Raw genomic sequence first — 15466 nt, 5'->3', positions numbered from 1 at the left:
TGAATGTTGAAAACAAAAACTTTAATTTCTATATGTAGGAAATCCTATTTTAATAATGGGCATGGTAAGAATTGACAACCAAAGTGCGAGTCATAATTCCCATGACACCTTTTTTTAATTTTTAATTGTAATTTTATCCCCTTTTCTCCCCAATTTTTCGTGGTATCCAATCACTAGTAATTACTATCTTGTCTCATCGCTACAACTCCCGTACGGGCTCGGGAAAGACGAAGGTCGAGAGCCATGCGTCCTCCGAAACACAACCCAACCAAGCTGCACTGCTTCTTAACACAGCGCGCCTCCAACCCGGAAGCCAGCCGCACCAATGTGTCGGAGGAAACACCGTGCACCTGGCCCCCTTGGTTAGCGCTCACTGCGCCCGGCCCGCCACAGGAGTCGCTGGAGCGCGATGAGACAAGGATATCCCTACCGGCCAAACCCTCCCTAACCCGGACGACGCTAGGCCAATTGTGCGTCGCCCCACGGACCTCCCGGTCGCGGCCAGCTGCGACAGAGCCTGGGCGCGAACCCAGAGACTCTGGTGGCGCAGCTAGCACTCCGATGCAGTGGGAGGCCCTCCCATGACACCTTTTAGCAAAATCTGAAAAGCGGTTCCTTCATTTATTCCATAGGATATTTTTAGATTCACTTAAAATAAGGTCTGTGTTTCGTGTAGGCTTACATCACCGTGCCAATTTTATAACTGTGTAGATATCCATAGGACAAGGTAACTCTAATCAATATTGGCTAAATATAAGCGAAGATAAATTTTTTTGTAGAGTGGATTTATGAAAATATGTTGACAAACGTTACTTTATCCTAGTGAAATTTACACGGGTATCAAAACGTCGAGGCGGTTTAAGCCTGCACGAAACACAGACCTTATTTGAAGTAGATCAAGACATTCTCTATGGAAGACATGAACGGTAAAATAACGAAGGAACCCCTTTCAAATTCAGCCGCAAGTTATTACAGGAATTATAACGCGTCTGCTATTTCTCTCTAAACCATATACCTTTGACTAATCCGGAAACTATCACCTCGAAAACAAAACGTTTATTCCGTTCCGTATTTTATCTAACGGGTGGCATCCATGAGTCTAAATATTCCTGTTACATTGCACAACCTTCAATGTTGTCATAATTACGTAAAATTCTGGCAAATTAGTTCGCAAAGAGCCAGCCGGCCCAAACTGTTGCATATACCCTGACTCTGCGTGCAATGAACGCAAGAGAAATGACACAATTTCACCTGGTTAATATTGCCTGCTAACCTGGATTTCTTTTAGCTAAATATGCAGGTTTAAAAATATATACTTGTGTATTGATTTTAAGAAAGGCATTGATGTTTATGGTTAAGTACACATTGGAGCAATGACAGTCATTCATTGTTTTTTATAAGATAAGTTTAATGCTAGCTAGCAACTTACCTTAGCTTACTGCATTCGCTAACAGGCAGGCTCCTCGTGGAGTGCAATGTAATCAGGTGTTAAGAGCATTGGCCTAGTTAACTGTACGGTTGCAAGATTGGATCCCCCGAGCTGACAAGGTTAAAAATCTGAGGCAAAACGTTCCTAGGCCGCCATTGAAAATAAGAATGTGTTCTTAAAGGCACAGTCAACTTAGTGTATGTAAACTTCTGACCCACTGGAATTGGGATACAGTGAATTATAAGTGAAATAATCTGTCTGTAAACAATTGTTGAAAAATGTTCTTGTCAGGCACAAAGTATATGTCCTAACCGACTTGCCAAAACTATAGTTTGTTAACAAGAAATTTGTGGAGTGGTTGAAAAACGAGTTTTAATGACTCTAACCTAAGTGTATGTAAACTTCCGACTTCAACTGTAAGGCTAGGTTACATGTTGCTGATAAGCTTAAAAAAGGGAATGTATGAAAGCATAGAAATTAAAAAAAAAAATTATAATTTAAACTACAATAATAAAATCCATTTAGGGATGAGAAGAGTTGCAGGGACGAGAGTCGGGTCACATAGCGCACCAGCACAACAGGAAGAACCCAGCAGCTGTGTTTTCAATGTGATTGTCAGAGGACATAGACAGTGCCAGCAGAGAGTATTAAAAGGTACAACGCTATAATTGTGTGTAAATCTCTTTTGGATTGCACTCATTACCCTGGGGTTGTACTGTGCAGGAAAGGTGTAAAGTGCCATTTTTTTTTTTTTAACTAAGCTTGGTTGAAAACAAAAATGTAACAATATTAACATGATTCTACAAATTTGTTTTAAATGCGTTTTTTATCCGAACTGTGCCAAGACATCTTAAGAGAACACCATCTCTCCACCTTTATCCACATTCAGCGCATGATCCCAAAAACCACAGATTAGAGGGGAAATCACAGACAGGAGATTGCCATGGCATGTAGACAAACAGTAGTATTTTCACACTGCAAAATAAAATAACTTCAGCTGAGATTTTCAGTCTGGTCAACGCCCCATTGTTTTAATCCTATCAGCAATGGATTTGAAATGTGTGCTCATGTAAAACCATTATCTTTGCTCCTGACTGGAAATAGATCAGAGACAAAATAAATATGCTGGGTCATGGTGAACCATGGCCTCAGTCAGCCTTCAATTAATGTGACCAGATCTCAAAAACTTGATAGAATTAAGTACCAAATACAGACCAACTACAGCCTACTCATTAGTCATTACCCAGTCTTCATTCACCATGGATGTTATTGGAAGGAAGCCTTGAAAGCCCCTCTGAGGCCGGCTGGCAGCACTGCCAGACTGGCAGGGAGAGAGTTTAGCTCTAATCTTGGCCAGTTGGCCTCACCTGATTTAACCCCATGTTGTCCAGATTAACACTAAGAAGGAAGCCTGGACAAAGGAGGTCCACCAGCCAACCCACAAACCATAGGAGGAACTAAACAACCCAGAATGTGAATCATCTTTTTAACAAGCTATTACAGGTAGGCACAGTCTACATTATTCAGAGGACATGGGATTGCCCTGTCAGAGATAGAGAAATATATAAGCGACATGTTGTATGGCTGTAAACCAGCTGAATACCACAAATTGATGCTCTGAAAATCTGCATTAGGGCTTGAAACATCTGCCAAAAGGTTCCTACTAATCCTACAATGGAGAAGGAGTTCAAGTTGACAAAAACATTACAGAATCCCAAGGCCAGGACGATGATTCAGCCCAGTCTGGAGGGAGGACTAGCATTAATTGAACTGTCTTAGACTGTGCTCTGCTGTTTCTGCGACTCCGTTCTTAAAGCTCTGACCGCCAGTGAGGCGTTACAATGCACCGTCTGGGTAGGAGACGCACGCTGCGTCTGGATAGCATACGCAGCATCCCCCCCTAGTAAGAGCCCATCTTAGACCTCCCTAATAATCACAAAATAAAAATGGTATGTCTGATCATTATGACAGATTATGGTTTATTTACCTTGTAAAAAGCAAAGACTCCAAAGACAGTCCAGTGTGTCCAGGGTAGGCTTTGACAAGAGGCAAATGATAGGGCCTAGGGGATGGAGCCCAACTAGCTACGCTAAATAGCTTCATACTGTCTGAAAATAAAAGGTATGAGGACACCACTTCTGAGTGTGACATAGCAACCTCATGTTGCACTGTTTTATATCAGAGAAATCCCCTGACAGTATCTCTAAAAACATACAGTATGTCAGCTTGCGAAACAAGTGTAGACAAATCAGGTTAAGCCATCATAAACCACAACAAACTCTTTCCTTCAATATTAGGTCCAATGGCCTGACATGCCTCAGCCAATGACCTATACTATTTACCATAAAACTGCACAACTAAAAGCTCAAACGTGACCAATGGATTTACACGGTAAATCTGTGCAGATTAAGCAAAACAAAAATAAACAAATGAAAGCAATACTGCAGGCACTCTGGATATGCAGTAGTGCCGTCACCTATCAAATCCCTGTTTGCTTGTGATTCCTCCTGATATACCTCTCACTGATTGTTTTACCACATTTCCATTGTTTTGTCCTGTGTAATTTACCTGGGCAGGGCAGCATTTCCCCTCAATGTTCCCAGTCTTCCCCTGAGAATGCATGGGAACACACGTTACGCACCAAACCCTCTGTCTCCACGACCCTGTCTACCTCCCTCCACTCTCTCTCCCTGCTCAACACCTCCCTGAGCCATACCTGCTAGCACAACTTCCCTTTATTAAAGACGACATCCACCCACACACTCCCCTACACAATCCTGTGATATCACACCCCTCTCTACTCACTGAGGAGAAGGATTTCATGTTGGGTGCTGTGAACTGAATGCAATGGCAGGTCTCAGCTGTGATTCAACATCTGTGTCCTTAATTGAACTCTCTCAAACTCCGTCAATCTTCATTGCACAAAACGACAAGCCAGACTTTAACCATGATCATATCCCTCCCTGTTAACAGCTGTTGCAGTCAACAGAACATAACCTAGCCTATAAGACATCTGTTATGAAAAAGAATGCTATAATAACTGTTGATAGCCTGTGTGCTCAGCATGGTAACATTCTGTAGACACACTGCTTCCATTCACAAACCATCTCCAGTGGATCAGTCTCAGTCAGTTAGCTGGTGGGGACATGCCAACCCCATGTAATAAGATGTGTTAGTCTCAGGCTTTAGGTCTCAAAGCCATGGATGAATTTCAACATGCCAGGCAGACAGATAGTACTTTGACATGTGAACAGATAAATGTGTAATGCACACATATGGCCTACAGTAACAGTCCATCAGAGCCTAAAATCATGTCAATATCACACCTGTCATTCCTTCACTAGACAGGCCCAGATGTTTTTTTTTTGCATCAATGCAATGTGGTTAGTTTCCTTTCTGAATACTCTCTGTGAGTACGCTTACATGCACAATAATAATTCAATATTAAAACAGATTATGGCAGTAGGCCGAGTATGGCGTTAGTCATGTAAACACCTTCATCAGTTTACGGTCATAATCTAAGTAAGCACACAGCGATTAAAATACCTGGTTTTCTGAATAATCATTCTAATTACTAGGACATGTAAACAGCTTAAAAATCAGTGTTTCAGCTGTGTATTTGATCTGCCGCATGTGCCAGCACTAATCAAACTATTATATTAATCTGACTCAATGTCTAGGTAGGAACCAGAAGGAATCAGGGCAAAATTTATTTCATTCATAAAAAGAGACAAGGCAGACGACATCGGTGTTACTGTGCTACAGATGCAAATTCAATCTACTGTATGTAACTAGAGATGCCTTTCAGTGAACCAGAGACTCCGGGGAATAAATAATCCAATCAGGTCTTGAAGGGATTCCTGATAGAGATTTAATAGTAAAACAATATGGAATGAGCATTTTGAATCAAGTTGGTGAACACAGTTAAAATATAAGGGATAAGGGCCTAACACATGCAGCCAGACAATCAGACTATGCCCGCATGGCCGATTAATTAGGGACGATTTCAAGTTTTCATAACAATCGATAATAGGCCTTTTTGGACGCCGATTACATTGCAACCCACGAGGAGACTGCGTAGCAGGCTGACCACCTGTTACGCGAGTGCAGCCTCAAAAGGACCTTGTGGCTGCAAGGAGCCAAGGTAAGTTGCTAGCTAGCATTAAACTTATCTTATAACAGACAATCAATCATCACACAATCACTAGTTAACTACACATGGTTGATGATATTACTAGGTTAACTAGCTTGTCCTGCGTGGCATATAATCAACCCGGTGCGTGTTCATTTATCATCGAATAACAGCCTACTTCAACTTCACCAAATGGGTGATGATTTAACAAAAGCGCATTTGCGGGAAAAAAAGCACTATTGTTGCACAAATGTATCTAACCATAAACATCAAAGCCTTTCTTAAAATCAATACACAGAAGTATATATTTTTTTAACCTGCAAATTCATGTTAGCAGGTAATATTAACTAGGGAAACTGTCACTTCTCTTGCATTCAGTGCAAGGAGAGTCAGGGTATATGCAGCAGTTTGGGCCGCCTGGCTCGTTGCGAACTGTGTGAAGACCATTTCTTCCTAACAAAGACCGTAATTAATTTGCCAGAATTGTACATAATTATGACATAACATTGAAGGTTGTTCAATGTAACAGCAATATTTAGATTTAGGGTTGCCACCCGTTCAATAAAATACGTAAAGGTTCCGTATTTCACTGAAAGAATAAACGTTTTGTTTTCAAAATTATATTTTACAGATTTGACCATATTAATAACCAAAGGCACGTATTTCTGTGTGTTTATTATATTATAATTAAGTCTATGATTTCATATTTGATAGAGCAGTCTGACTGAGCGGTGGTAGGCAGCAGCAGGCTGGTAAGCATTCATTCAAACAGCAATTTACTGCTTTTGCCAGCAGCTCTTAGCAATGCTTGAATCACAGCGCTGTTCATGACTTCAAGCCTATCAACTCCCGAGATTAGGCTGGCAATACTAAAGTGCCTATAAGAACATCCAATAGTCGGTATTTAAATACAAATGGTATATAGAGAAATAGTAGACGCGTTATAATTCCTATATTAACTACAACCTAAAACTTCATAACTGGGAATATTGAAGACTCATGTTAAAAAGGAACCACCAGCTTTCATATGTGCTCATGTTCTGAGCAAGGAATTTAAACGTTAGCTTTTTTACATGGCACATATTGCACTTTTAATTCCTTCTCCAACACCGTGTTTTTGCATTTAAACCAAATTGAATATGTTTCATTATTTATTTGAGAGTAAATAGATTTTATTTATGTATTATATTAAGTTAAAATAAGTGTTCATTGTTCAATCAGTATTGTTGTAATTGTCATAAATATCAGATTTTAGTATTTTTTATTAATATAAATAAATAAATAATAAATAAAAAGAATAGGCCGATTAATCGCTTTTTTTGGTCCTCCAATAAATCGGTATCGGCGTTGAAAAATCATAATCGGTCAACCTCAAATCAGACAGCAAAGGCTAATGTGTTAACAGCACAAATCAAAATATTTGAATTGCAGAAGGTTGGCCAAATTAGGCATTTTACAGCACGGTGCAGTAGGTTAGGTTCATGAGACCTTTATCATACATACATCTCTTGCAATCAAGCAGTAAGAGCCTCACAAACTGAACTGTAGGCTATTGCCCGAATATACATATTTTCAGGGCACCTACATGCTTTTGAGGGAGTTAATTTCGCAGTAACAGAATCATTCAGGGAAAAACCGTAGTAAATATACATTTTATCAACAAAACAGGTTCAAAGTTAATCATACTGAAGTGAACCCATATAAGCCACATCAGTCACATGTTGAATAAAGCTTCAATATATTGTTATCTTCCCTCAAACTACATAACAGTGCAGTTCTCTATATCAAATGTTAGATATCAATGTAATTGGTATGAAACAGGCTCATCACTTCTTTGACTAGCTATCATGTTGGCAGCGACACTGCAGTCTTCACAACTATACATTTTAGAATGATTAGGGGGAGAAGCTGCCCCATTGGTAGGATACTGGGGGTGACCAAACGTTTTATGGGCAACACCCATGTAACTGGAATACATGTCATAGGAGTTCAATGTCCCTGGTGAGTAATATTTTTGATAGGTGAAGATTATGTTCTCACTAACAAAAAAACGTGGAACAGATTTCTGCTGCAGTAACATGGTAGCTAGATATAGTCACAAAAATTATTTGGATGAGAAACCGCTCGGGCAAACCGGGTGATGTAGCCAGGGGCCTGGCTGTCAGAGGGCAAGCCAGACCAGACAGAACATGACAAAGACCGTACCTGGAATAAGCCCCCCCCCCACGTCTGTTCAATGGTGGGTAGTTTTTTGATATATTTGGGAGAAGAAAAATGCTTGATTTCCTCAAGTCTACCATTGTTTAACTATTTGACTTGCGCAATCTCCTTGCAAACTGGGAAAAATGCTGGTCAAACAGCTTGAAGAGTCACTCAGACCCAGCGAGGAAACAGCCATAAATAAATAAAACCTCGATCTTTAAAACCAAGTTAAACGAAATGTGTACGTGCATTGTTTCATGCTGGTAGCCACCAGATCCATAAAAGCATTGAGAGAAAATAGTACAGGGGGTTACTTGCGTTACCCTCCTGTCTCCACCTTTTTTGGAGGATAGCTAACGTTAGCTAGCTTGCTAGTCTATGTGTGAACTAGGAGAGGGTGTGATAGACTCCCTATTCAAACATAAAACAATAACTGATCAATCAAGCCCCTGTTAGAGACAGTGTTATGATATCAAGTACTAGACAAAGATACGCAAATTATCCCCTTTGCCTGGCGGACATTTCTACTCGCCATGCCTATTGTTTACCGTCTGTAGTACTATGGTAAAGGTGCATGCCAGGCTTAGCTGGCTAGCAGCTTACACAATGCTAAGGTAACCGAGCACCTTCATCGAATTCGTGCAAAATTTTGGCAAGCGTGTTATCCACACAACAAAGAAGAGAGCAACATGGTTTATACCAATAGCAAACTTACCCAAAGCTCCGTTCCCCAAGTCATTGTGGACTCCCCTGGTTGTCAGTGTATTCCCCGCTCAAAACTCGCCAATGTTGCGTTTCCAATCGTCTGCCGTCGTCTGTGGTATACACTCCTTGCTCACTCCTGAGGAGCTGTCTAAATTCAGCTCTAGCGAAGGAAGTTGGGATCTAGGATTCAGAGAACCGGGAGGTTCAGGTTCGCCAATAAAATGTTAAATGCATGCATTTTATTACTTATTATTTAGTCATCAACAAAATAGTTATATAACTTTAATTCAACACATAAAATAATTTAATTAGCTATTCTAGAACTATGCTGATGACATGATCCTCTGCACGGTATTTTTTAAATTCCAAAAATTTGGTGGGAAGAGGAAGACTTTCTGGATAAATTGTATCATCAATTAATAAATTGAGTTGAAATATTCATATTACCTGCGGAAATATTCATATTAGCTGCTATCGACCATTTGAGCAGTTGTCACAACAATCACTTTGATGATTTGGTTAGAATAATTTGGCCTCAAAAGTTATCCACAATAAGTAATTAACCTTTCACTTATTTAACTCTTACTGTTGAATATAATGAATTTATAAATATACATTTAGTGGGCAATGTCAGGAAACTAATGTCACCTTTTTTATGATTTGCACGGATGCCTATGAGTTCTGCGATTGATAAACAAGCTTAATCTGTTTTATTGATTAGTAAATGGCGCCATTTAGTGGTATGTATGGGGTACAGGCCAATCAGATAGGCGCATTAAGGGATCCTTTTGTTTCTGTCAAGACGTTAATCGTGTAACACCTATATGCGGAGTTATTTTGTAAACACGTCTAATATATTTTACGCAGCTAAATGGTCATGTACAGTTACCTATCAATGTAAGTAGCTACTTTTCTGCACACAGTCCAAATTATTTGTCATATTGCTGATATTATGTCTGTCTACTGTAAATATCAGTAGTTGGTTTTATATTCACACTTTCGGACATTCAACAGACATTCATCAGACATTCACAGAACTGCGCAAACTGGCTCTAACCAGAATAGAAAGAGGAGTGGGAGGCCCCGGTGCACAACTGAGCAAGAGGACAGGTACATTAGAGTGTCTAGTTTGAGAAACAGATGCCTCACAAGACCTCAACTGGCAGCTTCATTGAATAGTACCTGCAAAACACCAGTCTCAATGTCAACAGTGAAGAGGTGACTCCGGGATGCTGGCCTTCTAGGCTGCCAGGTGGGGACTTGTGAGGTGTCTGTTTCTCAAACGAGACACTCTAATGTACTTGTCCTCTTGCTCAGTTGTGCACTGGGGCCTACCACTCCTCTTTCTATTCTGGTTAGGGCCAGTTTGTGCTGTCTGTGAAGGGAGTAGCACACAGCGTTGTACGAGATCTTCAGTTTCTTGGTAATTTCTTGCATGGAATAGCCTTCATTTCTCAGAACAAGAATAGACTGACGAGTTTCAGAAGATAGTTCTTTGTTTCTGGCCATTTTGAGCCTGTAATCGAACCCACAAATGCCGATGCTCCAGGTTCTCAACTAGTGTAAAGAAGGACAGTTTTATGGATTTTTTAAATCAGGACAACAGTTCTCAGCTGTGCTAACATAATTGCAAAAGGGTTTTCTAATGATCTATTAGCTTTTTAAAATTATAAACTTGGATTAGCTAACACAACATGCCATTGATACACAGGAGTGATGGTTGCTGATAATGGGCCTCTGTACGCCTATGTAGATATTCCATTAGAAATCAGCCATTTCCAGCTACAATAGTCATTTACAACATTAACAGTGTCTACTCTGTATTTCTGATCAATTTGATGTTATTTTAATGGACAAAACATGTGCTTTTCTTTCAAAAACAAGGACATTTCTAAGTGACCCCAAACTTTTGAACAGTGGTGTACGTACAGTATCTACTGTATACAGTGGGGCAAAAAAGTATTTAGTCAGCCACCAATTGTGCAAGTTCTCCCACTTAAAAAGATGAGAGAGGCCTGTAATTTTCATCATAGGTACACTTCAACTATGACAGACAAAATGAGAAAAAAAATCCAGAAAATCACATTGTAGGATTTTTTATGAATTTATTTGCAAATTATGGTGGAAAATAAGTATTTGGTCACCTACAAACAAGCAAGATTTCTGGCTCTCACAGACCTGTAACTTCTTCTTTAAGAGGCTCCTCTGTCCTCTACTCGTTACCTGTATTAATGGCACCTGTTTGAACTTGTTATCAGTATAAAAGACACCTGTCCACAACCTCAAACAGTCACACTCCAAACTCCACTATGGCCAAGACCAAAGAGCTGTCAAAGGACACCAGAAACAAAATTGTATATTGTATATATATATTACCATGGGTATTGAAAGATATCAGAGGGTGGATAACAAAAAAGGCATTAATATAAGAGGTAGACGGTACATGTTTGGTTTCTGGGCTAAATGCATACATGATTTGCCTCTGAACTGTATATGAACCCCTCTGTATTCTACTGGCACTAACCATTAAAAACTTGGACTTCAACCAGGCTGTCCCTATGCTATTTGCTCTCTTTCTCTTTTAAACTGCTAGCACGTCTGCTGCCAACTCTGTGTAACGCAGTTTCTTACGCTCGTAGGCCTCTTCAACAGAATTTCCCCACGGGACTGTGAGCTCTATGATGTACACAGCCTTTCGTGAAGGGGACCAGAGTACCATGTCTGGCCTAAGGTTGGTAGAAGCAATCTCAGGTGGAAAAATGCGTTGCTGGCCAATATCGACAAGCATCTTCCAGTCCCGGGCCATGGCTAGGTGTCCAGTTTCTGGCTTCGTAGGAGGATGCTTGGGCCTTTTCTGTCCCTCCCGGATGAATGTTGTTGTTTTGACGGGATTGCTTGCTTTTGGAGGTAATAGATTTAGCCTGCGGTAACTTGTGGAATAGACACTGGCTGGAATGCGCTTTTAACCTATCGGCATTCAGGATTAGACCCACCCACAGATCCTAGGTGCCTCCATTCAAATGAAACTACACTTACAGAGTTAGGCTTACACACAGGTGTTCTGCGCATGCTAGATAGCTAATTAGCACAGGTGGTTATCTTGTTTTAAGTAAACAAGTGGTGTAACATGGAAATATGGCAATGTGGGAACACTAACCCTAAACAAGGTGTGTATCAGAAGAGGATGGTAGGAGGAGCTATAGGAGGATGGGCTCATTGTAATGGTTGGAATGGAATAGGGTGTGTTGTCAACCAATCAATTAGCTAGATATCTCATTGAAACATTCTCAACTGGGTCCTGGACTTCCTAACGAGCTGCCACAACATGGTGAAGGTAGTAACAACACCTCCACTTCGCTGATCCTCAACACAGGGGCCCCACAAGGGTGTGTGCTCAGCCCCCTCCTGTACTCCCTGTTCACCCATGACTGCGTGGCCACGCACGCCTCTAACTCAATCATCAAGTTTGCAGACGACACAACAGCCTGATTACCAACAATGTCGAGACAGCCTACAGGGAGGAGGTGAGGGCCCTGGGAGAGTGGTGCCAGGAAAACAACCTCTCACTCAACGTCAATAAAACAAAGGAGCTAATCGTGGACAGGAAACAGCAGAGGGAGCACGCCCCTATCCACATCGACGGAACTGCAGTGGAAAAGGTGGAAAGCTTCAAGTTCCTCGGCGTACAGATCACTGAAGATCTGAAATGGTCCACCGACACAGACAGTGTGGTGAAGAAGGCACACAGCGCCTCTTCAACCTCAGAAGGCTGAAGAAATTTGGCTTGGCCCCTAAAACCCTCACAAACCTGTCGAGCTGTATCACCGCCTGGTACAGCAACTGCACCGCCCACAACCACAGGGCTCTCCAGAGGGTGGTCTGCCCAACGCATCACCAGGGGCAAACTACCTGCCCTCCAGGACACCTACAGCACCCAATGTCACAGAAACACCAAAAAGATCATCAAGGGCATTAACCACCCGAGCCACGGCCTGTTCACCCCGCTATCATCCAGAAGGCGAGGTCAGTACAGGTGCATCAAAGCTGGTACCGGGAGACTGAAAAACAGCTTCTATCCAAGGCCATCAGACTGTTAAATAGCCATCACTAGCCGGCTACCACCCAGTTATTCAACCCTGCAGCCTCTAAGGTGCAGGGTTGAATAACCGGGTGGTAGCCGGTTATCACTGGGCACTGTAATAATGGAACACAAGTCACTTTAATAATGTTTAAATAATGTTTACATACTGCTTTACTCATCTCATATGTATGAATATACTGTATTCTATTCTACTGTATTTTAGTCAATGCCACTCCGACATTGCTCAATCTAACATTTATATATTTCTTACTTCCATTATTTTACTTTTAGATTTGTGTGTATTGTTGTGAATTATTGGATACAACTGCACTGTTGGAACACAAGCATTTCGCTACCCTTGCAATAACATCTGCTAAGTATGTGTATGTGACCAATAAAATGTGATTTTTAACAACCATGTCATCCATTCATTGCTTTTCAGGGGTTTGAGGATCAAAGGCAGACTATCAAGATACAACAGAACACTAATACTACTGATCAAATTATTTCATCTGCAGTCTGAGATCTTCCCTGCTAAAAACCAAGGAGGATGCTGTTGATTGTGTGACAGTCTTTAGTTTTGAAGCATTTACCTATCCTCCTACAAGATGCCATCTAGACTTTTTCTTAAAGGTCAGACTTTTACAACTCATTATATTTTCATGCAGACTTTCATTGCTTCATAAAGTACATGCATATTGGAACCTCTTAAATGATCTGTTCAAATAAAATATTAATTACCTGACATTTTTTAAGCAGAATATTGAACAAAAGAGCACCAGGACAATAAAGTATTTTTTTATTTAACCTTTATTTAACTAGGCAAGTCAGTTAAGAATAAATTCATATTTACAATGATGTCCTAGGAACAGTGTCTTGTTCAGAACGACAGATTTTTACTTTGTCAGCTCGGGGATTCAATCTAGCAGCCTTTCAGTTACTGGCCCAACCATCTAACCACTAGGCTACCTGCTGCCCAAAGTTTAACCCTGTTAATTTGCAAATCAGTTTGGTGTGTTCTGAACAATCATATCTTTCCCTACCAAAACAAGAGCCAGATTAAGATGGGCAATCTTTTTGAATGAGAATGGAGAACAGAAGGAAAATAAGTCTCTTCAGCCAGCTTTCATCTGCTTTTACAAAGAGCTTCTCTGAGAGCGGCTCATTGCCATGGCAGTGGAATATTCTAGATGCAGAGGGTATTGCAATCTTGATCAGGTGATGGTGCTCAAACAGTTGGTCAGGATAACAGAAATGACTTGTTGAAAACCTTAATACATCTTGACAGAAAGTTTGCTTTAGTTTTTCATAATTAAAAACTCCACTTAAAGTACAAAAATAATTATAAAAGCAATGCGTTTTATTCAAGTGTAATTACCTGACTTGTATGTTTTTCTTCAGGCATCAGGTTGGCAATGTGGCGAGTAATGGGGAGCTAACGCAGAATGCGTCATTGAAAGGCAGCCACTCTGTCTAGCTGTGTGACCAGCGAGACATCCCCCTGATATTTCTATAGAACACCGTTCCAACGCCAGAGCGGACCCTTTTCCAAACCCAGGTATGGCACTGCAGGCAACCCTGAGCAGTCACCACAGAATAAAACAACACTTTGTTATGAAGGACAAAAACTGGTGAAAAGGAGCACAGTGAGGCATCTCAACATGCCTTTGTAAACACACAGACATTCCTGTGGAACTCAGCCAGCTCTGTTATATAGCACTATGATTAGAATCAGGTCTTGAATTCAAAACAGCCATGTCATCAGAATGTTTCATTAGCTGTTATTTTACATTTGTCATTTAGCAGACACGTATGCGCTCAGTTCTCACACTCATTCTTAAACATGGCTGTGGAATTTCATGTCAGTGTCTTCAAAAGATTGGCTGGTGTTAGTCATGGAACAGATCTGTGAGTATTTCTCCTCTCTCTCCTGTAGGCAGAGACCAACAGACTAAAGGCTCAGGGTTCCATGATGTCTGCTGTGGCATGTCTCTGTTCCAAAAATCACTGACGCAATGGCCCTGACAGTTATGCTATGGTTTGTCCAATAGTGCCAGTAGTAGTCACTATGAAAATCTGCCTTGTGCCTACACATCAATTCCTTTATATATTGAAAATACTAACTAAACTGGTCCCTGTCTTTTGTGTGTGGTTTTCTTTATCTCGTGTGTTTCAGGAAGAAATATGGAAAGCAAAAATATGGAAAGAAATATGGAAAGCAAAAATATGGAAAGAAATATGGAAAGCATACGCATAACCATGGTAGCAATTAAAAGGGAACAGTTGGGAGATCATGGGGAAATTATTAGACGAACGGCGAGGACACAACAGATCACCTGACACAATCCAAACATTACACTGTTGATTGTATGTGCATCTTACATTTACTATACTTTTCACCACATTTGTTGATAACGAAATCTGAAAATACTCTGGACACATTCAGTAACATAAGAATATTCTTGTCAAATGTGGGGTTTGCGCAACATAAAACCCCCAAATTATAAGGGTTTAAGTGAGAGGTCTAACTGGTGTCTCCATTCAGATGCTTGGTCCATAGCAAATTTTCTTCACAATGCAACAAAGATAGCATTGGGTTGTCCTCAACAGAATGAGCCCATGTCATCTTGTAACTGTACATCAAACATAGTGATCATAAACGTTGACACTGTATATAGCATTGGTTTTATATGGAAATGTGAAGTGCGCGTTTGGATTCACAGGGGTTTGGCTTGTTTGATGACAAAGCAGTATTTATTATAATCGTCATCCTTTCAAAATACATAGTCCTCGTAATTTACAGCAATTCCCACAGGAAACCAAACATGTGCAAAAGTTGCCCAATGTGGGCAACTTTTTGTTGCATGCAGTGTTCAAGTTCAGAACAGCGGCCAGTCAAAACCCATACAGCGCTGGA

At 40.7% G+C, this 15466-nt stretch overlaps 1 protein-coding gene and 1 long non-coding RNA gene across 5 annotated transcripts in view; one reads left to right on the top strand and one right to left on the bottom strand.

Moving 5' to 3' along the window:
- Positions 1 to 8680, bottom strand: part of LOC139578442 (formin-binding protein 1-like) — a 76034-nt gene extending 67354 nt beyond the window's left edge. For all 3 annotated transcript variants that reach the window (XM_071406029.1, XM_071406027.1, XM_071406028.1), the window contains exon 1: positions 8479 to 8680. In XM_071406029.1, coding sequence (XP_071262130.1) covers positions 8479 to 8502 — 24 coding nt within the window. In that variant the 5' untranslated portion in view covers positions 8503 to 8680. The remainder of the gene's footprint in view (positions 1 to 8478) is intronic.
- LOC139578444 (uncharacterized) lies at positions 7569 to 14677 on the top strand. 2 transcript variants are annotated; one of them, XR_011675552.1, is made up of 3 exons: positions 7569 to 7800; positions 13951 to 14107; positions 14486 to 14677. It is a non-coding gene; the product is annotated as an uncharacterized lncRNA (long non-coding RNA). The 2 variants fall into 2 exon arrangements; XR_011675553.1 differs by lacking the exon at positions 7569 to 7800 and adding an exon at positions 12927 to 13182.
- Positions 14678 to 15466: the final 789 nt, after the last annotated feature.

Source organism: Salvelinus alpinus, chromosome 6 (assembly GCF_045679555.1).
Source record: "Salvelinus alpinus chromosome 6, SLU_Salpinus.1, whole genome shotgun sequence".
Taxonomy (NCBI): Eukaryota; Metazoa; Chordata; class Actinopteri; order Salmoniformes; family Salmonidae; genus Salvelinus; species Salvelinus alpinus.
Note: the sequence above shows the minus strand (reverse complement) of the source record. Positions and strands in the feature narration are given on the sequence as shown.